This window comes from Aspergillus saccharolyticus (genome assembly GCF_003184585.1).
Source record: "Aspergillus saccharolyticus JOP 1030-1 unplaced genomic scaffold BP01scaffold_61, whole genome shotgun sequence".
Classification (NCBI taxonomy): domain Eukaryota; kingdom Fungi; phylum Ascomycota; class Eurotiomycetes; order Eurotiales; family Aspergillaceae; genus Aspergillus; species Aspergillus saccharolyticus.
Window position 1 is genome coordinate 27,416 of NW_020290671.1, and position 25,262 is coordinate 52,677.

A 25,262-nucleotide genomic window follows, 5' to 3' on the forward strand; every position below is an offset into this window, starting at 1 on the left:
CTCAGTTTTTAGTATAATCTAAGTTCTCTAAATATTTGACTCTATTGATATCTACTATATATAAGTCTAATTTATTACTAACTAGACTATATTAATAATAAACTATCTATACTAGAGAAATAGATACTACTAGATATATTTTCTTTATCTTCTAGATATCTATACTATTTAAATCAGACTCTATATACTAACTATCTTTCTACTATTTAAGTTACTAAATTAAAAGTAGTATTACTGATTATATTTATATCTTCTATAAAAATTATAGTTAACTTAGTAAATCTATAGTTAACTATACTTTCTTCTCTTCTATATATTATATTATCCATTAGACCACAGATCTTTAATCTATTAATAGATAATAGACTATATTAACTAGATATATTTAGTTTCTTATATATTTCTCTATTAAAATATATTTTTATTACCTCTAATTTTTCTTTAGTTACTTCTACTTTATTAGAGAATTATACTTATTCATCTTAGTTTCTTCTTTATTAGATTATATTTTTATTTCTAGTACCTCTACACTACTATACTAATACAAATTATCTTATAAAGTTAATTTTAATGAATAATCTAGAATAACTACTTAGAAATAGTTTTATGTTTAGTAGTTGCTTACTACTATTCATAATCTGACTAAATAGATAACTAGTATTATAGACTATATAAGAGATATTAAGTAATATATCAATACTCTATATATATCATAATAGTATAGTAATACATCTATATCTATACTAGATAGAAACCACAATACTAACTATATTATCTAGATATAGTTAAGTACTAACACTAGAAAAAATTGGATTCTTCTATTTAGATATAAAGAATAACTTTAATTAAAAGTAAGTTAAAAGTATAATATAGTTTAGAAATATTAATATATTTATTAATAGAATAGATAATACTATATATTATTATAGAGGCACTATGATTAAAGCTAATATTTAGCAATATCTATATAGAACTATTCTTAACTGGTATGTATCCCTATCTAATTATTAGAAAAATATATATATTCAACTTTCTATTATTACTAAAATTCTAAAGAAAATGAAACTCTACTTTAACTAGATTCTATTTATATATTAAACTATGTATAGAATAGTAGTTATCATAATTAGACTAATATTTAAAATAGTAAATCTATTTAGACTTTTACTTACAATATTATTTATAACTATTAAGTGTCTTTAAATACTAAGTTATATAATTAGATATCTATTATATAGACTTATCTATATTTTGATCTAGTATCTGATATCAACTAGTCTACTCCAGTAATCAATATGATTAACTTTTTTAAAAAGTTAAATATAAAGATAATATTATAGTAATATAAAATAGATCTTAAGTAAGAAATCTATAAGAGATATTAGAGAAATAATAATAACTTTAATAAGAATAACTAATACTTAGATGGATTTACTATCAATTCTAAACCGCGCCAGCTACACCAAACAGCACGCCACCATTGAATTATCGATCAGGAAGAGTGGAAGATTATATATGATTCTATTCTCTATCAATCTATTGCTTTTTAATAGTGTTTCCAACTCTTGTAGTTATATAGTAGCTTAATATTATCTAAAATATTCTCTAGAAAGCTAATATAACTTTAAATCAGGACTAACTACTATTATAAAAATTTATATATATATATAATAGCTATTAATATCCTTAAGTAATTTAAAGAAGAGTAGAGAAAGATAAATAATATTTTATTAAAGTTAGTCTTTCTTCTATAAATTAAAAATCTTATTGATTCTACTAGTTAGATTATAGGGATACTCTTAGTAGATATTATCTATAAAGATCTTACGAAGATTAAAAATACTCTTTAGATATAGATAAATTAGTAGCTATAGATTATAAAAACATAAATACTCTTAGTACTAGATCTACAGCTACTACTCCTATAGGAATACTAAAGATATACTTATATATTAATACTATCTACTATATAGTTGCTACTACTATTTCTAGATTATATATAAGTAACTGGTTTACTAAGGTCTAAAAATTAATATAAATAATACTATAGACAAGTTAACTGGCTTAAGTAGTCTATTAATATAGTTAGTACTTACTAAGAATCCTATTATTTATATATATAAGACTATAGACTCTGTTGTTGATCTACTATAGTATAATAATAGAGTTCTAATAGACTATATTAATAAAAGTATTACTAATACAAAGAATAAGATAATTATCTACTATAGAATTCTTACTAGACCTATATTATCTAGTTATAATATAATTCTTATAACTAATAATCTTGAGAATCTTGAATCTTGAATATCTTATTTATATATAGATACTCTAAATTAAGATACTTGGTCTAAATATAATAATTAAGAAATATAGATATCTAATTATAGTATATAGTATAGATATTAACTATATTAGTAATAGAGACTTTATAAAACTATAGAGATTCTTAATTAAGAGGATTAAGACTACTAATATTAGTTATTTAATTATAATATCTACTAAGATTATATATTAGTTAATATAGCTATAGAAGACTATTACTAAGAAGAGTATATTCTCTATACTAGTAGTTAAATTTAATAATCTACATACTATAAATAGTAAATCTAAAGAATATACTATGGTTGATTTATATAGTATTGATTATGAAACTAAATCCAACTATTACTCTATTTCTAACTAGAATAACATTCTTAAGATACTTCTAGACTATAAGTATATTACTATTCTAGATACTATATATTACTTCTACTAATAGCTACTGAAGTAGGAATATTATAAATATCTTACTATAGTTATATATTATAGTTAAGAGATCTTTTATATATATATTATAGAATTCATCAACTCTATTTGTATATTTAGAAATATATAGATATTAATCTTACTAAATTTAAGGAGTTTTATTATAAATATATATATATATATATTAATAATATAGTTATTGCGTCCTCTATCCTTAATAAGTATATCAAGTATCTTAATCTTATCCTAGGATATCTAGTGTATTTAAATCTTAAGCTTAAACTATCTAAGATATTTATCAGCTTTCTATCTATTATACTTTCAGAATAGAGAGTAGATACCCTTGGTCTGAGTATATCTAAAGATAAACTATAGACTATTTAAGATCTTCTATTTTCTACTAATCTTACTAAACTCAACTATTTAGAATTAATAAGTTAACTTTAGTATTATATTTCTTATTATTCTTAAAGGATATTGTATCTCTAAAATTAGAAGATATTTTTATTAAAAGACTATTCTAGTAGTTATTAAGACTATACTACTTATAGAATATTTATTTCTACTAATAAGAAGTATCTAGTATTTAAGATATTAAAGTATAGATTTATAGATCTAAAGATACTTATATATTATAATCTAAAATTATTAGATATATATTAATCTTAATATATATTGAAATGGGTATAGAGTTATAATATCTTATATTAGTAATAGTTCTAAATATATTAACTTAAGTAAATTGTCTACTTATATACATTCAATCTATTCTCTTCTTATCACACACTCTGACTCCTACTGAATATAACTATTAGTCTACTAAGTTAGAGATATCTTACTTTACTTAGATATTATAAAAACTATATTATTTTATATAGACTACACCCCCAACACTTTCTATCATTATCTATACTAACTATTTAAGTACTATTACTATATCCAAGCAGACTATATTTAATATAATTATAGTTAAATACTTAAACTTATATCTTACTTATATATTATAATATATAGAGTAATACAAGCTACTTATATTATACTATATAGAGTAATACAAGCTACTTATATTATACTATTTATAAATCTTAAATACTATTACTAATACTTTATTAAGACTTTCTCACCCCAAAAGTATTCCGTATCTTACAGAAGATAATCTTGAGGATACCCTAATTAATATATTCATATCTTTAAAAGAATATTAAGAATAATAATATTATCTCTAAAGAGCTCTAGCTATATCCTCTATATTTAATTATATCTAAAGTTTTTTATACTATCTATAATAAACATAATTATCAAGGCCTTATAAGTATATAATAGAGTTGAATAGTCTTATTATTTACTAAGTCTATAAGCTTTTAGATAACTATATCCTGAGATATCCAACATATTTGAATAATCATATCTGTAAGTATTATTCCTATAGATAGTTATAATCAATCTCTATACCTATCTTACTATTCCAGATCATAACAATAGACTTTATTATTAGTCTATCTATATTAAATAGATATAACCAGCTTCTCAATATAATCAATAAATTCACAAAGCATCTTAGTCTATTACCTAGAAAGTTGAATCTAGATATCCTAGTAGTAGAGTATTACTCTTATTAACTATATTTAATCCTATATTTAGGATATTGTGGTGGTTTTCAGCCCTGTGGGCATTCTGCCCTTAGTTTCCGCCTTCGGGCATCCTTTCGACGGAGTCGATTCCCGTCTTCCTTCTTCCGTCGTCATTATCATCATCATCATCATCATAACGAATAATAAATACAGAATCCTTGCAATACCATAACAGATGGTAGCATGTCTTGCTCATGACGATCCAGTGTTTTACTCCACTGCGGAATAAGTCGTCTATGGCGTCTTTCTAGACGCTTATTCGTTATTCGTCGTTGCTGGGAAATCCGCCGACCACCACTTACGCTCTCCCCCCCCGACCGAACCAGAACCTCATTCGTGCGGCCTACATCCCGAATGTCGTCTGAACTTGCGCATCAAATCGTCAGATACTATGACAGCCATGTTCGCTCCTTTCAGAATCGTATAGAAAAAAAAAACATCCAGTTCGATTGGCTAAGTTACACTGCTTTCTCATAACTACCTGTACTAACAGATGAGAGGTTGTCCTCCGTCCGGTACCTGTTATTAACCCCCCGTTGTTGTCCCACAAGCATGTAAACTTTTCTTTCTCCCCCTTCTTCTTCCTCCCCCTGCCCCGGCCTCTCACCCCAGTATCAACCCCCCCCTCCCACAGTGGCATTATGGCAGGCATTATCTCCGCCGCCAACCTGGGTGGCATCGCTGATCCCAGACTCGGCAATGAGGCGGACCTGATTGGCACCGAGGCCGAACACGGGGTAGTCATCGAAGACCACACCGGCCACCCCCAGCATGGCAAACACAGATCGCTGCACACCATCTCCGCCCCCGTCATGCACGGCAAGGACACCATCTACCTCGACAAGAGCATCTCCTTCGAGAACTACCTGTTCTGGGCCAAGCGCTCGCGGGAGGTCGAGAAGCACATCCGCACCGACAACCAGGGATTACAGCAGTGGTGGAATCTGATGCTGGGTCGGGGCACGCGGAACACCACCCCTGCGCCGCAGATTGTCGATTCCACCGTCCAGGAGAAGAGCCCCGTGGCGGACGGGGCGATGGCTGCGGCGGGGGATGAGAAGGTGCGGCCGGAGAAGGAGGATAGCAACACCGCGGGCGACCAGCACGGCCACGATGGCGGTCGGGTGGATCAGTATGGCATTCTCGAGACGGAGTGGGAGCAGGCGCAGCGTGCAGCCCGGACGGCGACGTGGGGTAAGTCGGGATGGAGGGAGGAGGGGTGAATGGATTGATGGTTGATGCTGATGCGTGCGATCTTAGGGTCCATCTTCTATCTAATCACGACCGATATTTTGGGTCCCACGAATGTGCCGTGGGCGATTAGTGTGAGTCCATTTCTTGCATTGCATGCTGGCAGAACAGGACAGTGGTACTAACGAACTCTGTGTCCAGCAAATGGGTTATGGCCCTGGTTTTGTAAGTCGGAGGGTGGCTGCGCGCGAGGTGCTGACTGGCACTGACTGAAGGACAGGCGCTGTATACGGTGTTTGGTATCATGGCCTATTAGTATGTTTCCCCTCCTCCCTACCCCATTTTTTTCTCACGCTAACTCCCCTGTCAGCTCCGGAATGCAGCTCTGGAAGATCTTCAATGGTCTCGATTCGGCCCGCTATCCCATGCGCAGTACGTGGCCGACCCCAAAGCCCCCAGCATGACTGACTGACTGACGGACGAACGATGACCAGACTACGGTGATGTCGCTTTCCGGATCTTCGGCTCCTGGGCGCGCATCTTCGTCAACGTCCTTCAAAGCTTCCAGTTCTTCCTGAACGTGACCTTGCTGATTGTCAGCAACGGACAGGGGTTGGCGCAGATGGTTGCCGGAGAGGATGGGACGGGCTACCTCTGCTGTGAGCTCTTCTTGTCACTCCCCACCCTGGTTTTCTGCATGACTGACTGGTAGCTCGACTCGTATCTCGGTGGTAGTCATCGTGTGCGAACTCATCTTCATGCTCTGCGGCTTTGTCCTGGGCCAGATCCGCACCCTGCAGCGCCTGTCCTGGCTGTCGAACCTCGCCATCTGGATGAACTTCACCGTGATTCTCATCACGTAAGTCGCATGCATTCTGCCCATCCCTGGGGCTGGACGCGATACTAACCCACGGCCCCTCACTGCCCAGTATGATCGTCGTCTACTACTATCCGCCCAACTACAGCGCTGCGATCAAGGCCTCCTCGGGCCTGACCATAGGTCCCGTGGTCACGAGTGCGAACTGGCCCGCGCATGGTACCTTGTATAGTCGCATGACAGCGGTGATGAATTGTGTGTTTGCCTATGGAGGAGCGACGCTTTTCAACGAGCTGATGGCGGAGATGCGACGCCCGTGAGTCGCCCCCCCCTCCCCCCCTTCTCTCTCTTTCTTAAGTGGGTGGTTGACCATCGAACAGATTCGACTTCTGGAAGGGCTTCATTTGCGCCGAGGTGTTCATCTACGTATGCTATCTGGTGGAGGGTATGGTGGTGTATAACGCGCAAGGACAGTTTACCTACAACCCGGCGTACCAGGGTGAGTGCTTGTCAGATTGAGAGAGAGAGAGAGAGAGAGATCAACCAGCTGACCACATCCTCCCAGGCATCCCCGACTCAGCCTACCGATACCAGACGGCCGGAAACGCGCTCTCCCTCATCACCGGAGTCATCGCTGCCCTGTTGTACGGCAACATCGGCATCAAGGTCTTCTACGCCTCCGTCCTCCGTGACGTCTTCCACCTCCCCCCACTGGACCACCGGACGGGGAAATTGATCTGGATCGGACTGGGTGCGTTTCCCTTCCCTTCCCTCTCCCCTCATTCCCCCCTTTGCAAAAAAAAAAAAAAAAAAAAAAAAAAAAAAAACAAAACCTTCCCACAAACTAAACTTCAATTTCCACAGTCCCCGTCTACTGGTGCCTCGCCTGGGTCGTCGCCGCCGCCATCCCCCAAATCAGCAACCTGACCTCCTTCGTCGGCGCCCTCTGCATCCTGCAATTCTCCTACACCTTCCCGCCCATGCTGCTCGTCGGCTTCAACGTGCAGAAGGACGCGATCCTCCCCGAGGAGACCTTCGACCCGCACACGGGCGAGACGCGGCGCGTCGATGGGGGCTGGCAGCGCTGGATGCGCGGGTACCGGCAGAAATTCGCCCGCAATACCTTTGATGTGCTGTACTCGTTGGCCGCGCTGGGGACGGCGGGGCTGGGCCTGTGGGCGTCGATTAAAGCGATGGAGGCGGATTTCGCGTCGACCCCGTTGACCCCGTTTACTTGTACGAACCCGGCGAGTTAAAGTGGCGGAGGGGAATTTGGTAAGTGGTGAAGCTGGCAGTCTGTTGCTGCAAGGGTAGATGTGGGATGGGCAGATTGTCTCGGTAGTCTATGGCATTTCGCTTTCGCATGAGGGTACTTATAAAGGCTATTGGTGTGCCTGGCGGGTTTTGGATTTGCTGGTTGTTGATGGCACTGTCTATCCTCGCGTTGGATCGCATTGAGACGTCTTTTGCTGTCTGGTTTTGAAGGTGCTGTTTCTGGGGTTTTGCTCAGTAACTAATAATCACATAGAGCACACCCCCATTCCTTTTCCTGGGTCTTCTCCTGGTACGTCCATGACTGGCTTGACCGCCACCTGCAGTAGCAGTCCGTTCGCGAGGGGAAGAAAGAGGAAGAGACCAAACAGCCGTCCCGGTTGCTCTATATTATCTATCTGGATGAATCAATGCACATACACAACAACCAACCCCGTCGCCCTTCAATCATGCTCCCTCCTGCTGCTGCCCCTGCGCCGGGGACGGAGACGGAGACGTCGTCGACGACGACATCCCCGCGGAACTCGTCCCCGACGACGCCGCCGTCGCCGTCGCCCCCGAGGCCGACACAGTCTGATAGACCTGAAAACTATTAAACTCCCAGTAGGCATTCGTAAAGTTCGCCCCGTTGCCCGCCGCCCACTGCGTGCACGTCTCCGGACACTCATAGAGATCGGTATAATACCTGGTCGCACCGGCGAGATCGCCACAGACATCGATATTCACAATGATACTCAGGTTCGTGAAATGCGCACTGATGTCGCAGTGCGTGCTGGGGAAGTCGGCCAGCGCCTCCCCCCAGCCGGACGGGTCGGGGCGGCTGCTGACGTTGGAGATGTCGTCCGGGATCTCGTCGCGGGCCCACATCCACACCCGGATCCCGGCGTCACGGAGTTCCATTGCATAAACCTGTTTGCCGGGTGATTGTTAGTGTGTCTGTCTGTGTGAGATCTGGCGACAGGGAATGGGTTGGAGTTTTGGGTTGTGAGCTACACACGCACCCCGCCGCCATTTGCATTGAACTCCTCCCCGTACGTGGCTTTTCCCCCGGTCACGCCGCAGCCGGCATTGTCGTTGGCCGTGTTCAGGCAGTTCGTGTACGTCGGGGCGCCGGTCTCCTTGCGCTTGCCGTTCATCTTGCAGCCGCTGGTGGTGTGCAGCGTCATCGCGTTGCCCTGGGTGCCCTTGTTGTTGGACTCGAGCACGTCGATCTCGCCGTGTTCCGGCCAGTGGTTGGGGTCGGTCAGCCACAGCGCCGGCCACGTCGCGCATCCGTACGGGGTGTGCACGATGTCGAAGAGAAACAACCCGCTCTCGTACGTCTGCTTGGAGGTGATGCGCACCGACTTGCGGCCGCTGGTCTGGTTGGCGGGGCTGGTGTCGACGCGCAGGACGGCCCGCGAGCTTGAGGCGTAGGTCAGGTTGAGCTCTGATGCGGTTGATGAGTCTACATATCTGAAACGCCGACGTTAGCTGTGGCTGGTTGTGTTTGCGCGAGACGGGCGGGGGGATGGAAGCGTGTACTTACTGCACAAACCCGTCCGTTGGGTCGGTGGCGGTGTAGTAGTCGAACTCGTCGAAGAACGAGGACCCAGAGTATTGGCGGGACAGGGTGTAGTTCAGCGCAGAGTAATTGGGGTAGGAAGAAGATTTGAGCCCCTCGACGAGTCCGACGATGAGGGCAACGATGGCGACCACGACCCCGGCGCCCACAAGCGATTTGGTCAACAAGGACCAGCCACGCGGGTCATACCAGGGTCGCGCCGCGGTCGCCGGTGGGGCGGTCTTCTTCATGCCTGCTGGATGGATGGAATTGGCTGCGTTGGGGCCGGTGGTGGTGTAGGGGAGAGTCGAGAGGGGGAGGGCGATGGAAGTCAGTCAGTCAAGGGACTTGAGCGAGTCAAGTCCGTACTGTATACTCCGTATATGCACCGCACCATTTGCCCGGATTGTCCGAGAGGCTGTGGGAGGGGAGGGGCAGAAGCCAACGAGATGCTGTCCTCACGACAAAGGCATACGTAAGCCCCTGGCGGTGCCAGCAGAGCGATGCGGATGCTGGCCATCCAGGGGAGAACCCGGATCTTCCATCGGAGATGAGCACCACAGAGCCATTTCCAATGGGTCAATCCAAGGGAGACCAGAAGGGTCTGAGCCAGAAGCTACTCCGGAAGCATTGAAGGTGGATATTCAAGGGTCCAGCGGACACACCAGGGCAGAGGAAAAGATGATATGGATGAAGCTCATGCATGCATGAATCAGTCACTTCCACGTCAACGATCCACTTCTTAGCACCCAATGGAGTCTAGACCCGCTGGAAGATGATGCTTCGTTGGCGAGAAGAGGTTGAGGGATCAAAACAGTGGATAAAAGTTGATGCCTGAGATTGAGTGGGGATGTTCAATGATGACTAAGCCAAGTGGCATAAAGTGAGTCATGCACGACACATGGAATTTATGCACCACTGCACAACTATCTCATTGCAAGTCAAGGATTGAGTTGGAGGTCAACACACAGTTATACTCAAAACACAAACGCAGAGAGAGAGATGAACCTCACAATGGCTCATGCAACGCCCATGCGAGAAGGATCGAAAGAGACAGTGCGGCCAGATGCACCGACTGTCCCAGCACTGCACCTCTACTTGCGATGACCGAGGGTGAGCTGCTGGGAGTCGCAGAGGCAGACTGAGTCTTGGAAACGGCCACCCCCACGGTCGCATTTCGACATCGTGGTCAATATACAGGCCTCGGAAAAGAGCTGCCAGAATCGACCTCGGTAGATCATTCGGGAGGGAGGAACACCAAAGACGAGGGGGGCACGTCCTTCGTGAGAAGGGTGTCGTTGACGGGCACGTCGGCCAAGAAGGCCATGAGAGTGCCTTCCAACAGATAGGAGTCCAGCTCGCCCAACACCTACCTGGGTGCCAGTCGAGTGGCTCCCCAGCACAATCCCGAAGCGACACGAGGAGACCAGGCCCTGCAGGCAGAGGGAGTGGAAGAAAGGCGGTGCACCGTGGGGGAACTGAGCCACCTCACCACCCGCGAAGCCCACGATGCCATCCCCCGGAATGAGAGGGGTGCCATCGGCAGCCCCAAGGGTCTGGTCAATGGTCCAACGGCCGTACGTGAAGGGGTCGTTGTATAAGGTGCCTGTTACCTGCTGCGAATCAATATACGCCGCCGAAGCACTCTTTCCCGCCTGTCACATACCGAGCCCGTTCTAGCGCCATCACTCTGTGTCGTCCCTTAAGCATTCTCAAAGGGGAGATTGAGTGTCACAGATGAGGGACTCGAGTTATATTACCCCGGGTTTACAATGTGCAAGCTCGCGAACCAGAAGCCCTAACCCGCGGGGAATAGCCATGCAATCCATAGAACGTGGAATCGCCTACATCGGACTCGGAGACGGTCTCAAGACCAGATTTGGTGCGACGCGACCACCTGGCTGCTGGATCCGACCGCCGTACTAATGAGAGGTGCGCGGAGATTGGACGCGCTGAGTTCTGGGGCGTGGCCAGGCACAATGCCAGCAACCAAGAGCCGTAAGAACTACCCAGTGCTGGGGAGGAGTCATTCTGGATTACAGATAAGGTCTCTTGAGTTATATATGAGGTCCAAAGCAAAGAGGAGCCGTCGGGCGCGTGGATCTGATCTTTCCAAGGATGGAGGCCATCTCTGTGACTTTATAGTCCATCTCGCACATCTCGCAAAGAGGCTGAGCAGACACATACCGTATCCCATTCCAGCAATGAAGACGAGCGACGATCTGAGAATCTGGGGTCCAACGCGATCTCCACCGGTGTGGAGTATGATCTACACCAGGTATCTCGCTTAGCAGAGTACCCTACTCAGCCTCGTGTTTTCTCTCCCTGGAAGGTCAAGGTAGTTCCAACTCAGCCACGACTGGTCCGCTCGCGTAGACTAACCCAACGTCGATTAGCCGCCGGATTCGCATCAGGCTGAGGCTCGTTAACCTTAGTTTTAAAGTCACACCTGCGGCCACGTCGGGGGGTCTGACCGTTGGTGACTTCCCTGGCTACATCCACTCATCGGTCTGCCCTCGCGTACGCTAACCGCCATAGGCTTCTTTCTCGGCGGCACCAAGGGCTGTGATCAACGGGCAACCGGCGGACAACCAGCGGACAACCAATCGAGTTCAGCATGAACCTTTGTCCGAGACTCGGTTCGAAGGCGCCATGACCATGACGGGAAGACCCCAAGCTGCAAGGTCCCGGAACGGCTGCATCACCTGCAAGTAAGTGAGGGATCGTATTGGGATGTCTGCGTCGTGGTCGAGCAGATTCAACTAATCCTCGGTAGGATTCGTCGAGTGAAATGTGACGAGCAGAAGCCGGAGTGCAACCGATGCGTGTCCACCGGACGGACTTGCGACGGATACCAGGATGGATCCCAGTCGCCGACGCACCGGTCCTGCTCGTTGCGAATCATCCAACATATTCCCCCGGGCCGAAAGCCCCCGTCTGCCGTGCCGCTGACTGCCGCTGAGCTTCGTTGTCTGGAGTTCTTCCACCACTATACCCTCCCGAGCTTAGGACCAGAAGTAGGCTCGTATCTGCTGCAAGCGACGAGCAGTGAGCCGGTCATCCGATCAATCGCGCTGGCCGTGGGCTCCGTGCACCGGTCCTTTGCTTTCTTCAGCGACGAAGACACCACCTTTACCTTGACTCACTACAATAAAGCCATCCGACAGCTGGTGGGGACGCAGCAGGACAGAAACCTCGTGCTCCTGGCATGCATCCTGTTCTTTTGCTGCGAGTGTCTGCAAGGCCGCTACAGGACCGCCATTCAGCATGCCTTATCAGGCATTCGCATTCTCCAGCAGCAACAGGTGCTCTCCGAGGCCTCTTCCGAGAAGGCCCCACCAGCGGTGGCCACCCTCTTCCATGCCGTGCAAAACCAGGTGCTCGAGATCGAGGGCATGGACGGGATGGACCCTGAGTCGCAGCCCAGGCTCTCCCCATCCGCTGCAACGTTAGCCCTACTCAGTCAGCCACTAAACATCACGGACCACCAACGCATCTTCCGACAATTGTACCATCGATTCATGCAGATCGACGCACTAGCCGAGGCGTTCGAGATGACTCCCCACGACCACTCCCCGGCCCGCGTTGCACACGAACAACAGTTGCTGACGGAGTGGTTCCGGGTCCGCGCGGACCTGAAAGGCTGGATGCAGGACTTCGACCATCAGATCATCCATGCATGGCAGACCGACCCCACCACCGGATCGCTGCGCGCCAAGTCCACCGCCATCCTCCAGGCCTGGAAGCTGCTATTCGACATGTACTTCCGGATGGACTGGCCCCCGTCTGAGCTGGCGTGGGATCCGTTCATCCCCGTGTTCCAGTCGATTGTCTCCCTGCTATCCTCTGTGCCGGCGATTCTCCCCAGGCATACCCCCTGTGGTCAGTCCCTTCCACGGACCACACCGGCAACATGCAAGGTCTTCGGCCCAGTGCCGCACTCCCCTCCCAGCCCACATTCACTCTCTCTCTCGGCTTCCTCACCCTCCTCTACATCTGCGCCACCCGCTGCCGCGACTCCACGATCCGCCGCCGCGCGCTCCGGCTGCTGGAGACTTGTCGCCGCCGCGAAGGCGTCTGGGACTCGGATCTGGCCGGCCGGGTGGCGCGTCGGCTCATCGAAATCGAGGAACATGCTGCCGGGTTGGCGCCGGATGCTGCCTATTCGCCAGCCGACATCAGCCTGGATGCGCGGGTGCGGTCCTCATCGCCGCAGTTTGGGGAGGGGAGGGAGGCCCGACTGCGGTATATTGGCGGTAGTTGCCAGTCTGAGGTGGAACCGGTGGAAGAGACGATCCTCTGGTGACTCTGTCTTAAATTACCGGATACGTTGGGAGGTCTTTGAAGGACACGAGTTGTGCTTTCGTGTTTGTCACTCTATAGCCAATTCGTTATGATAATAAGGTCAGGTCAAGATCAGACCTTAATGGCCAAGCTTTTATTGACGGCCCATTTCACAGAGCTTGGTTGCGCTCACAGACTAAATAATGACTGCGAATCGGCTGTCTTATGTATGTTCAGGTCTTGTTGTCTGGCTTCATTATTGTTAGAACTTCTGTTAACCCGAACGCAGCGTAAAGCAGTCCTGTGTGATATATACATCCACGCAATAGTTGTCGGTGCTGGCTGGGAGACGTTCACCGCCCGTTGTTTGACATGAGAGGACGTAGAACTAGAATCATCCGTCTTTGGAGTGTCCAAGTAGACTGTTTGATGATTAAACACCCTTCAGATGCTAGTCATGTGCGTGCGTTCATATACAAAGTGATCAATTATCATCGGCAGCGTGGTGGTCCTAGGCATATATTGCTATAAAAGAACACAGTTTTCAACAATTGGGGCTGTGGTTTAGTGGTATAATATTCCCTTAGCATGGGAGAGGTCCGGGGTTCGATTCCCCGCAGCTCCATCTTTTTGTTTTTTTCCTTCTCTTCTTTCTTCTCTTGTCAACTTATTGATTTATTGACTCCTGCATCAACAGTGGCTCTCTCTACTCACAAGCGTCGAGTATTTGATGATGAAGCAATTGAAACATGAAGATACATCATCGTCCACCTCCATCCCCACCGTGCTGTGCCTCCATCCACACCGACCGCATGTTATCCACCCATCCCAACGACGTCAACCTCCGCCATACGGACTGCCCCGGAATCTTCATCCACAGCCACCATCCACCATCCACCATCCACCTCTTCACTCCGATCTCCATCCCAGACTACTGTCTTCAAAATGCTTAGTCTCAACAGGCACATCAATCATCATGACACCCCCATGACGCAACCAGCGCAGACAATCAACATATATCCGCCCTCCTCATCACCCTGCTAGCTAAACCATTCATCACAAACCAAGCCATCTCATACACTGCTACTACATCCACCTTAACAACAACCAACCTCAACCCATCCACCACAAACTACGCAACCTCCATCAAACCAATCCTCTTTACCCACAGCCAACCCCAAAATGTCCTCGCAATCCACCAACCGCGACTTCGCGTCCGCCACGAACGTCGAGCCTCTCAACGACCGCAACACCCAGTCGCAGGACGCCGCCCAGCAGCCCTCCTTCTCCGGGCCGGGGGCCAGCACCTCTGCCGCATCGACCACCAAGCCCCACGGCAACAAGCTGCTGAACAAGCTGGACCCGCGGTTTGATAGCGATATGCTGGAGGAGCAGCAGCAGGAGCGGGAGAAGCGGGAGGGGCCGCAGGAGTAGGAGGCAGCAGATCCCAGCGGGGATATGATGCATGCACGCGTCAGATAGGGGTGGGTCTATGTTGGTTATGTTGATTATGTTGAACAAGCGAGGGATGGGATTTGTACTGTATACACTATATTACTATATGCACAGGAAAGTTAAAAAATGACTGTCCCTGCAAGGGTCAGAGGCGTAAGCAGCAGCGCTCTACGCATCAATTCGAACCGTTAATAATCGCCTCGGAGATCTTCTCTGCCAACATATCTACCCCCCCAGAAATTAGCAACCCATCCTTTCCCTCGGACCACCACGCATAGAGAAATCAAGGAAGGGTACTCACAAACAGTCGATTGCGGATGCCCCGGCGGCAAGAAAGGAAACGCACTCGCATCCACCACCCGCAACCCCTGGACGCCATACACGCGCGCCTGGGGGTCGACGACCGCCATCTCATCGCTCGCCACCCCCATCTTGCACGTCCCCGCGGCGTGCCACAGGGTCATCACGTTCTCCCGGATAAAGGCGAGGATCTGCGCGTCCGTCTGCGTCTGCGGGCCCGGGAAGTACTCCGCGCCCAACACGACGGGCGCCATCGCTGCGCTCTGGAAGGCGGCGCGCATGCGCTTGAACATCGCCACTGCCACCTCCTGATCGGTCTGCGTGGCCAGCCAGTTCGGCTGGATGAGGGGCAGGTCCGCCGTGTCCGCGGACTGCAGCGTCACGTTGCCGCGCGAGGTCGGGGTGATCAGCACCCCCAGCATGGAGGCGTATTGGTAGCCGTCGCGGGGCTGGCTGGTGAGCAGGTTGGAGAGGTTGCCGATGTAGCCGGCGCCGGAGATGTACTGCCGATAGGTTAGTGGGGGGTGTATGTTTGAGAGCGTAGACGATATCTGGAGGGGAAGGGGGGCTATACCTCTGCCTCGGGCCAGTCGTCGGGGAAGGTGGCCAGATCTGCCTGGGTCTGCTGGCTGAATGCGGAGCGCAGGCTGGCGGGGATCTTCTCCCAGGCGAGGTAGTCGGCGATAGGGTTGGTCAGGGGCCCGGTGCGAGTGGCAACCATGTTGAGGAACTGGCCCACCAGATCCAGCAGGTTCAGCGCAATAGCCGTGAAAGTTGGCACGTTGACGCGATATGAGGGGGCGAAGAAGGGGTGATCCCACATATTCTGCCCGACACCGGGGCGGTTGGCGACGAGGGTGATCTGATGCTGCGCCAGGATCTCCTGGGGTCCGACCCCCGAGACCATCAGGAGCTGCGGCGACTGGAAGGCGCCGGCCGACACGATCACCTCCTTCTGGGCCTGGAGGGTGAAGACGTTGCCCAGCGCCCCCTTGACCTGCACCCCGGTGGCCCGTTTGTCGCTGTTGAAGAGGATCTTCTTGGCGAGGGTATTCGTGTACGTGGTCAGCGTGGCGGGCTTGATGGTGGCCAGAAAGGACGACTCGGAGCTGCTGCGCAGCTCGTCCTGGGGGTTGATGGTCGAGGAGCAGTACTGCGCGCCCAGCAGCGAGCCCGAGTTGAAGTCGTCGGTCGTGTTGATCCCGATGGCCTGCATCCCGAGATCCATCCACGTCGAGAAGGGCATCGCGTAGTTGGCATACGAGACCTGCAGGGGCCCGCCACTGCCGCTCGATGCGAAGGCACTGCTGTCGTCTGCGACCGTCGCGTTTTTGAATCGCAGCTCGCTGTTCGCGGGCGTGAACGTCACGCTGCGCTTGTAGTAGGGCAAGACCTGGTCGAACTCGTAGCTGCTGTCGTTCACGGCCGTGGCCCATTCATGCATCGCGTCACGGGTTGGTCTGTTGGGCGCAGCAGTCAGTCACACGACCGTCTAATTCTCTATCCTGCCTCGCAGTCGGACACTCACCGTTGGTATATCATAAAGTTCATCGCCGACCTGTCATCCCTTTGGTTAGCACCACTCGTCTCAGGCGTCCCGGGGAGCGCATCACATACGACCCGCCCAGGCACTTCCCCCGTGCATAGTGAATCGACCGTCCATTGGCACCGGGCACCTTCTCAGCGACAAACCCCCAGTCATGGAGCGCAGAGGTCGTGGGGTCCGATCCGACCGGGATCACATCCGCCGCCGGCACCTCCGCCACGGACTCCAGCTCGTATTGGCCGCCAGCCTCCACCAAGGCAACCTTGAATTTTTGCTGCGCCAGACGCGTCGCCATCACAATGCCTCCCGTGCCGCCCCCGACGACCACATAGTCGAAGCTGTCATCGAAGAGGCCGCGCGCCGGGTGGGCCGTGGGGGAAGCGGCGGTCCCCGGGACCAGCCATGGTACAGCGAGCGACGCAAGAACGAGGCGACCCTTCATCTGGGCTGTGGTTAAGAGAGTGTGAGTGCCAGAGAAGGCAGAGAACGAAAGCAGAAAGGAGAGTGGGAGGGATGAGAGGACAAGGGGTCAAAGGAGTGGACGACCAGCGGGAGGACAGCTGCAGCAGTAGCTTCTGAAATATGAAGCCTACTCGAGCGGGTGTCTCCTCTGAAGTAGGGCAGAACTAAGGAGATTGGGATCCTGGCCGTCCAGATTCCCAACCGCCATTGTGGATCAGTCGAGCTGGAAAGTGACCAGTCCATGGCCCAATCTTCAGCCACAAACTGTATCCTCATCCCCCCTGGGAGCAGCTGTACGCGAATGCTGAATCCGCAATTCCTGCCAGGGGGCCCAGGAATGAATTTCTCTCCGAGTCAGCATTCCTGGCATCACGAGACAAGATTCCACACAACACATAACGGCACTGTTTCCTCACTGCCTGGCTGGAGCAAGCCAGATATCGCGATCAGGCTCTGGACTCTGTGCTCCCCTTTGCGCGTGGGGGGAGGACACCACGAAGCTGGCAAAGCAGGAATTTTGAGCAATGAGATCGACAGGGACGGGAGACTCAGGCTGAAACAACCGAGCGGAGGCGTTCACGAGCGAAGTGGATGCGGAGGACTGGCCCGATCGCAAATCTGAGATGGGCCCAAAATTGGGTGGTTTTAGGATTTTGGCGGAGATACACTAAAGATCGGCTGGGGTTTCTTGGAAAAGTGCCTTGACTCCTGAAGATTCGTATCTGAGACACCTTCCAGACAGTCAAGCGCCATGACGAGATGATCTTGCACTCAGAGAGACCCGTAAGACCAGCCAGCGAGGCTGGAAAAAGGCCTTGGTGTGGGATTGTGTGATATCAGGGCTTGCCGAGGTGTTCCGATGCACGCGTCGGGGAAAACCAGGCAACCCCGCAATTTCTTCCTGCAGCTCCTTTCGTACTGCCCTGTACATATTGTACATATCAACGGTCTGCCATCGCACCCTGCAGGAGAGCCAGAAATTCAGGTTAGCGACATGGTGCATCGAAGTAGGGCTGTGGATTGTATGTAGATGAATTGTTGTGCAGGGGGGATTCAGAGAGGGGCTGACTAAGCCTTCTGAGGAGGAGAGGAGAGAGGAAGCTCGGTCTACGCAGTGTATCTACCCAGAGGATCAGATCCTCAGGATGATGTGTAGTCCTCATACTCCAGGAAGCGAGGTCGTACATGCAGTTGAAAGTAGGAGAGTCCCCTGGCGGAGTATACGTTTAGCCGATGATACTGACTGAACCCTCATTCACCCTGAGCCACGATCTCCCCTCCCCCACCACCGAGGTATCATCCATCCCCAACAGAAGATAACCCGCAAACTCTACTGCATGTGCAAGGGAGAGGCTCTGAGAAGTCAAGTGCTACGAGCAACTCCAAGGCCGGTTGAGCCGCCCCGTTGTCGCCGTAGCCACCGACGGCCCTACCCTGCAAAGGAAGATCTGCATAGCCGCGGTGATTGTCCCCTCACCCTCACCCAGCAGCCGAACCATTCTCTACCACCGCATGAACTCGGACGCCAAATTGTGACTTATCACATGCCAAACCACCGAGTTTATCCAGGAGTCGGAAGGGGTTCTGCCTCTTCATAACCGCTGGGGTCAACGAGGTACATCTTTCTATATAGGGTCCCCCCTCCACCACCCCCCCTGACAGCCACTAGACCCCTCCAACCACCGGCCTGAAGAACCTCCTCGCCTTTGTGACAGCACCAACACCATGAGTGGAACACATCCCAAGCCACAGGACTCGATGAAGTCCACGTGGCGCCAGATTGAGCGCAAGCAGTGGAGGTATCCTCACTGGATGATCGAGCTCCTGGGCATCCACCACATCAATCTGGATCAAGAGGTTCCTGTCCACGCCAAAGATGCGAAGATGCCCTATCTCCCCGAATACTCGCTTCACCGCTGGATTCTCTGGCACGCCCTGCTCCCCCTGCTCGTGCACCAGCTCTATGTCACCTACACTGGCCACGCGATGAGCCGGGTCGGCGCCTTCGTCTTCTACAGCGTCGCCTTCAAATTGATCGCCGTTCACCAACTGCACGTCTTGCGCCGACTCGGCCATGTGGTCGGCTTCTTCGATGGCGACCAACATCCGCGCGACGGGGTCCCCGACGTGGGGATTGGCAAAGTCGTCCAGTCCCTCCTGTCGACCTCCACCTTCCGCCCCGTCATGACCGTCTTCTTGGCCTACCAACCCAGTCAAGCCCCCTCACACATGAGCTGGACCTGGCTGATGCTCGAAATCGGGCTATATGGGATCGTCCTCGATTTCTGGTTCTACTGGTATCACCGCCTCATGCACGACGTCGAGGGTCTGTGGAAATACCACCGCACCCACCATCTCACCAAGCACCCCAACCCGCTGCTATCCCTCTACGCCGACACGGAACAGGAGATCTTCGACATCGCAGGGATTCCCCTGCTGGCATACTGGTCGCTCAAGCTGATGGGGTGCCCCATGGGGTTCTACGAGTGGTGGATCTGCCACCAATATGTCATGTTCTCCGAGCTGACCGGCCATAGTGGGCTGCGCGTCTGGTCCACGGCGCCTTCGACCCTGAGTTGGCTCCTGCGGCTCACGGGGACGGAGCTCGTGCTCGAGGACCACGATCTGCATCATCGCAAGGGGTGGAAGCAGAGCGCCAACTACGGCAAGCAGACCCGTCTCTGGGATCGGCTGTTCGGGACCTGTCGCGAGCGGATTGAATGCCGACCGGAGAATGTGGACTGGGATAGACCAGTCCCAATGCCTATCTTCTAGCCTGGGTGGGAGGCGAGTGGTTGGTGGATGGACGGCTGTGGGGGGGGAAGTGGTTGGCCCGTTTTTTTTGGATTTCTGAAGAGTGGTTTGATATTGGGATCTCTGGACCTTGTCACGAATTACTCTTGCCAATGAACGACGTTTCGGACCTCGTTGCGCTGCTTAGGCGTATGTGACACCCATTCAAGCAGACTTGGAGTAGAGACTTCTGAACCCCTTTCCCGGGGCCTAAAGTCTCTCATTGATGATCATCGGTGTCTACAGCTCTGCCGTCCGTGGCTCTCACTCGCCCACCCTCATCGCCGGTCAGGTTGATGCAGAGCTATGTTGAAGGTGGGTGCCGGATGAGGGCACTTGGAAGGATCCCATGGGTGGTAGACTTCGCATGCCTTGGCCATTGACGATTTAAAAGGGGGCCTGATGGCGAGGAGCTCGCCGAGCACGGTGTATGGTCGATCGATGAGCGAGTCTCTCGAAATCTACACAAGTCATCAAACTGGCAGGCTCGATTTGGAACCGGACTTACGAGCGTATCTAGGCATCATCCACTGGCTCTATCTTGCCTTCTCTCTTTTGCGCCTCTGTTCCACTCTCTGCTGAAGACTAAGCCAGTAGGGATATTTAGTAGTCGAAACTTGGCAGCCACAGTCTGGGTAATTCACTTCTTTTCATACGATCTGCCTAGTACCCCGTCCAATGTAGCAGAGTAACATCTCTGAATCTTCACGGTGTGCCGTGGCGATTTGCATCTGGGCGGCGAGGAGCTGCAGGCCAGAGACTGACAAGATCCGGTCAGTGCGCAAGGAGTCATCCTGAATCTGCTCTCATGCCTGTAGGGAACCTCTCTATAAAGATTCCCCGGACGGGAGGTGGACAAGCCAGCAGATCCTTTTCTAGTTCCTATTAAAGGCTGGAATTGCTTCCTCCCATCAAACATCTTTTTCTTACATATACCTCCATACTATCTACCCTTCTTCTTCTGCTGCTGCTACCCACCCTGTTACCCATGTTGCTCCCAGCTAAAAGCCTACCCAACGAGTCTGCCATCCCAGCGGTATGGATGCGCTCCGGCACGTCCAAGGGGTTGTTCCTGCGGCGCGAGCACCTCCCCGTTCACGAGGCAGAGTGGGAGCCCACCCTCCTGGCCCTCATGGGGTCCACGAAGTCCCAGCAGTCAGGGGAGGAAGCACCGCAGACCGACGGTCTCGGCGGGGGAACGTCCACAACGTCCAAAGTAGCCATCGTGGCGCGGTGCCCCCGGCCCGGCATCGACTTGGAATACAGCTTTGTCCAGGTGGACTTCCAGGCCGGCCGGGTGGATCGCTCGGGGACATGTGGGAATATGGTCGCTGGAGTGGGCCCATTTGCGTGGGATCAGGGGCTTCTCAGTGCATCGTCAGGATGGTCCTCCTCCTCCTCTTCTTCTTCTTCCTCTTCCTCCGCCCTGTCAACGACAGGGGACGGAGAGGATGAAGCAGTCGCCCCGAGTGTGAGTTATGATTTGCCGCAGAGACTGGGTCCGTTGTGGTGATTGATGCTGTTTTCTCTAGATTGATGTCCGAGTCCTCGATACGAATACCGGCCAAATCTTTCGTCTCACGATGCCGAACCCCCACTACCGCCACCAACCTCCCCCTTCATCCTTCCTGTCTACATGGGAGAACATAAAGGTGACGCTCATGCGCCCTGCAGGCCGCCTGACGGGGTCACTATTCCCCAAGCGGGGGAGCAGCAACAGCAGCAGCGAAGGGGAACGCACTACCGTGCTCGAGATTCCCTGTGGCTGGACTAGCCAGCTCCTCCGCGTCCGCGCTACGCTGATCGACTGCGGCAACCCCTTCGTGCTGGTGGTGGCGGCTGACATGCCCGCACAGTACAATGAGCAGCCGCAGGATGCGCTCTCCAGCGAGGCAGCTCGCCGGACGGTGGAAACCCTCCGTCGAGCTGCCTCGCTCTGCTTCGGGCTGGCTACCAGCTGGGACGCGGCGGCTCGCCAGAGAACGATCCCCAAGATCGCAGTGGTGACAGCCGCGGCCCCAGAGACAGCTACAAGCACGGTGCATGCGAGCGTTACTGCCTATAGTCTGGGCGAGGTGCATCCGACGATCCAGCTCACCGGCGCAGTCGCGGTGGCGGCGGCCCTTACTGTGCCGGGCACGGTCCTTGCTGCGGCGTCAATGGCCAAGGGGGAGAATAATAATGGCTGCTCCTCAACATCCACTCGGGCCTGGCGTATTGCGCACCCCCGAGGTACGGTGGAGGTCGAGGTTGTCTTGTCGCACGGGGCGGAGGGGTACTGCATTGAGAGTGCGTCGGTGATGAGGTCAGCGCGGAAATTGTTTGAGGGGCAGGCCTTTTATTCCTTGAGATAGATAAATAGTAGTTGGAATCGAGGAGATTGCGAGATCAGCATGAATGGGGGACGAATACCTGATACGCTGTACTTTGAAGGACTTTTGCTAAACTTGCCGGATTAGCTCCAGCCCTAATGCTTCTGCTTCTGTTTTCAATCTGGGACGGAAGTGTCACTGTAAGAAGACCGCTCAGCCCAAGCCGGGGAGGAAATGGTCTCTCGCGTGACATGCAGATACAGACTAGGAGATCAGCAGTCACACGTCAGTCGCGGCCTGATTTGGCTAGAAGGGCATGAAGACATGTCTTCTCGCGAACAACATCACGCGGACTCTAGCGCCTACTGGCGTCGACTCAAGGTCTAGACCAGGATGCATGAACGAGCGATCGAAGACGCAGTGTGACAAGGGAAACTTGTATGAGTCAGTGATCTGGCCCTTGCTACCAAGTCATTACTGTCCTCCCCTCACGAGAGAGCCTATCCGAAAATCATGTCCAGCGACGCCTTTCAGAGGCTCGGATTGTACGGGCCTAGTGTCATGCGCAGGGAACATCCTGGCTTAGGAATGATTCAGGATGCAGATCCAGACAAGCAGTCACTTACAAACAAGACTTACACTTGAGAAGCCTCAGCATAGGGCTTATCTCCATCACAAGTTGGACGCTAATAACGGTAGCCTGAGAATACTATTTATAAGATGCTTCCCCCTATCTCACTACAGGGCGCCAGAACTTCTACTGAGTTGATCGCCTCACTCACAGCAACCCATCCACATCGTTTTCACAACAGACTATCCTTTACCCTAGCTCATCACCAAAATGAAGCTATTCACTGCCGTATTCTTGTTTCTGTCTACGCTGCTTGCAGCTGATGCTGCCCCGGCGAAACGGTAAGCTCTATCATTATGGCTGGTCGTTGGCATTCATTTTGTGAGCTTTTTGGCCGATCTGGTGAATAGAGCCCCCAATTCCGTGGATGTGACGTCCAACTATGACTGGAACGACCGCGAGGCGCGAGCTGTGGATATATCATCGAAGTACGATTGAGGCATCCGAGGGGCATTGGGGTGGCTGCAATCTAGGAGACACAGAGCAGTCATGCTTCCCCCGGAATGGTCAGACTCAAGTCTTAGTGAAAGGATACCATGTTGAACAGATTGAATCTCATCCTCGCTTCCTCATGTTCCTCTGCCACCGTACGAGATACTCTGTCCTCAATCAGGAAACGTCTGAGAAGCATTATCAATGAATCCAACTCCATGTCCCAGAATGCGCAATCCCTGTGTGACAGGGAACACTTGAGTACATGCCATGCTAGACAGTCATTCCAATTGGAAGCATAAGAGGCTAGGTAGAAACTGTACTTGAAAGACGATAATGGTCATTCCCCGATCACCAATGGAACACACCTGTCCAGTCCATCATCCCAGAGCACTTTACTATGATTGATCCCTGGTATACAGCCCCTGTGACCATCACCGACATTCTGTCCATCCCATTGATCCGATCTGCCGCGCCACGACTGGCTGCTGCTGGCAAATCTGACTCCGCAGGAGATTGTCCAAAGAGTACAATATCGGCCACTGACGGCTGAGATCCATACCAGGTTTCAGTATAACCACCTCATGTATGTTGCAGCAGCCCCGATCATTGAGTCTGTTTGCGGTCAACCCTTGCAATCCTTCAAGGCAGAGAGAATCTGCGCCCCCTTGAACATGTGCGCAGCCTATCTTTCATTGGCCGACGCCCAGCAAGCAGGCAGTCATGTCTCACAGGGCTATTACATCGAGACCCAAGCCAGGCTCACACCCATCCACGCGCGTGAGATGAAGAGTGCCGGAGGTGCGGGGAACATCCTGTCCTCTGTCTCGGATTCCGCCAGATGGAAACGTATCTACCCTCCTTCGTCGAGGGCCGCCGATCTCAGAGGCCGCTTACCACGCTTTCTTCGGTGCAGTCGCACCTTTCTCGTCACCCCCACTATACGCACTGGGCTAGGTGCTACAGACACACCGCGGTGAAACCGTAATCCAGCACACTGGATTCCAGTATGGGTACGGCTCCCTGGTGTTACTGTACTACGGTCTAAGCGAAAACTGGGATTCGTGATCATGGGCGATAACCTGCGTGGAACCAATGCGGCTGCGGATATCATTTCTGATGATCTCATCGATGATGTTCTCAGCGTTCCGATGAATGATTGCTTTGACTGGATACGAAGGGTTGTGACAGCCCAGCGATGGGATTGTGTAACTGTGGTCTGTGATTGACTGGATGCACCGTGTTGTAATCCATAGAGCCGATCAAAGGCTAGAAGCTGATGACTGACGGCGACACTTTTCGTCAATTCCACCCCTCTACCCTACCCGCTCCACCTGCCGGCATCTGAGGGCACATTTGTGCCTCCTGCAATCCTCATTTGACGATATCCAGTGATTGTGGCAATGTTGAAGGCCGAATACCGACGCGGAAGGGAAAGATCCCGGGCTTTGCGCATTTTCTGTTGCGCCTGGTGAGCATGTTGTCGGTGGAACTGTATCTGATCACTGAGGCCTCTTGGGGTCTGGTCACCACGATGTATGGTAAGTCATATGAATGCTGAGGTGGAATTGTTTGTGGCTGGCTCGAAAGGGGGAGAAGATCTGGTGGACGCAGGTTGAAACATCGTACCCGGGGTATATCGGATAGTCAGTTGAGTGATTTTCAGTTCTGTGTTTGGCGAGCACATCCTGAAGCCAGCTGGCTATAGTGCTCGGATCCATACAAAGATCAGGTTGTTCTCTGCACCCTCAAACGCTTCTCTTAACCATAAACTGCGGAATTGAGCCTGATCCAACATCTCTCCCTAGAAGACGCTCTTCAGAGCTCCATAACCCCTGGGACAAA

At 50.4% G+C, this 25,262-nt stretch overlaps 10 protein-coding genes and 1 non-coding gene across 11 annotated transcripts; 8 read left to right on the forward strand and 3 right to left on the reverse strand.

Moving 5' to 3' along the window:
* Positions 1-5,020: 5,020 nt before the first annotated feature.
* On the forward strand, positions 5,021-7,882 carry BP01DRAFT_426875 (putative amino acid transporter; the record flags this gene model as incomplete). The annotated part of the gene is made up of 11 exons (XM_025579819.1): positions 5,021-5,573; positions 5,640-5,704; positions 5,772-5,795; positions 5,851-5,885; positions 5,941-6,002; positions 6,065-6,229; positions 6,306-6,429; positions 6,536-6,703; positions 6,768-6,886; positions 6,953-7,138; positions 7,252-7,882. 11 exons carry the CDS (start codon positions 5,021-5,023, stop codon positions 7,641-7,643), a joined length of 1,893 nt encoding a protein of 630 aa, XP_025426672.1. The 3' UTR covers positions 7,644-7,882.
* Positions 7,883-8,106: 224 nt separating this feature from the next.
* BP01DRAFT_369654 (glycoside hydrolase family 16 protein) lies at positions 8,107-9,453 on the reverse strand (the record flags this gene model as incomplete). The annotated part of the gene is made up of 3 exons (XM_025576561.1): positions 8,107-8,568; positions 8,661-9,114; positions 9,188-9,453. The coding sequence occupies 3 exons, from the start codon at positions 9,451-9,453 to the stop codon at positions 8,107-8,109; spliced, it is 1,182 nt and encodes a 393-aa protein (XP_025426673.1).
* An 843-nt stretch (positions 9,454-10,296) lies between these two features.
* Positions 10,297-10,888, reverse strand: BP01DRAFT_395649 (uncharacterized protein; the record flags this gene model as incomplete). Its single annotated transcript, XM_025578407.1, has 2 exons — positions 10,297-10,815; positions 10,865-10,888. The coding sequence occupies 2 exons, from the start codon at positions 10,886-10,888 to the stop codon at positions 10,297-10,299; spliced, it is 543 nt and encodes a 180-aa protein (XP_025426674.1).
* A 518-nt stretch (positions 10,889-11,406) lies between these two features.
* On the forward strand, positions 11,407-13,679 carry BP01DRAFT_395650 (Zn(II)2Cys6 transcription factor domain-containing protein; the record flags this gene model as incomplete). Its single annotated transcript, XM_025578408.1, has 5 exons — positions 11,407-11,480; positions 11,599-11,677; positions 11,741-11,913; positions 11,979-13,017; positions 13,071-13,679. The coding sequence occupies 5 exons, from the start codon at positions 11,407-11,409 to the stop codon at positions 13,506-13,508; spliced, it is 1,803 nt and encodes a 600-aa protein (XP_025426675.1). The 3' UTR covers positions 13,509-13,679.
* A 360-nt stretch (positions 13,680-14,039) lies between these two features.
* On the forward strand, positions 14,040-14,111 carry BP01DRAFT_t308. Its single transcript has one exon. It is a non-coding gene; the product is annotated as a tRNA-Ala (tRNA).
* Positions 14,076-14,562, forward strand: BP01DRAFT_203165 (uncharacterized protein). The gene has a single exon (XM_025571039.1). The coding sequence runs from the start codon at positions 14,217-14,219 to the stop codon at positions 14,475-14,477; it is 261 nt and encodes an 86-aa protein (XP_025426676.1). The 5' UTR covers positions 14,076-14,216; the 3' UTR covers positions 14,478-14,562.
* A 118-nt stretch (positions 14,563-14,680) lies between these two features.
* On the forward strand, positions 14,681-14,887 carry BP01DRAFT_269434 (uncharacterized protein; the record flags this gene model as incomplete). The annotated part of the gene is made up of 1 exon (XM_025571378.1): positions 14,681-14,887. A coding segment is annotated over one exon (207 nt), but the record flags the coding sequence as incomplete, so codon positions are not given.
* A 242-nt stretch (positions 14,888-15,129) lies between these two features.
* Positions 15,130-17,229, reverse strand: BP01DRAFT_369656 (GMC family oxidoreductase; the record flags this gene model as incomplete). Its single annotated transcript, XM_025576562.1, has 4 exons — positions 15,130-15,744; positions 15,816-16,701; positions 16,770-16,799; positions 16,859-17,229. The coding sequence occupies 4 exons, from the start codon at positions 17,227-17,229 to the stop codon at positions 15,130-15,132; spliced, it is 1,902 nt and encodes a 633-aa protein (XP_025426678.1).
* A 1,449-nt stretch (positions 17,230-18,678) lies between these two features.
* On the forward strand, positions 18,679-20,185 carry BP01DRAFT_203171 (sterol desaturase family protein). The gene is made up of 2 exons (XM_025571040.1): positions 18,679-18,864; positions 18,919-20,185. The coding sequence occupies exon 2, from the start codon at positions 18,975-18,977 to the stop codon at positions 20,022-20,024; it is 1,050 nt and encodes a 349-aa protein (XP_025426679.1). The 5' UTR covers positions 18,679-18,864; positions 18,919-18,974; the 3' UTR covers positions 20,025-20,185.
* Positions 20,186-21,030: 845 nt separating this feature from the next.
* BP01DRAFT_395654 (DUF453 domain protein) lies at positions 21,031-22,741 on the forward strand (the record flags this gene model as incomplete). Its single annotated transcript, XM_025578409.1, has 3 exons — positions 21,031-21,513; positions 21,575-22,331; positions 22,665-22,741. The coding sequence occupies 3 exons, from the start codon at positions 21,031-21,033 to the stop codon at positions 22,739-22,741; spliced, it is 1,317 nt and encodes a 438-aa protein (XP_025426680.1).
* Positions 22,742-23,135: 394 nt separating this feature from the next.
* On the forward strand, positions 23,136-24,646 carry BP01DRAFT_426881 (uncharacterized protein; the record flags this gene model as incomplete). The annotated part of the gene is made up of 6 exons (XM_025579820.1): positions 23,136-23,266; positions 23,336-23,413; positions 23,533-23,572; positions 23,794-23,944; positions 24,015-24,218; positions 24,411-24,646. The coding sequence occupies exons 1-6, from the start codon at positions 23,196-23,198 to the stop codon at positions 24,644-24,646; spliced, it is 780 nt and encodes a 259-aa protein (XP_025426681.1). The 5' UTR covers positions 23,136-23,195.
* Positions 24,647-25,262: the final 616 nt, after the last annotated feature.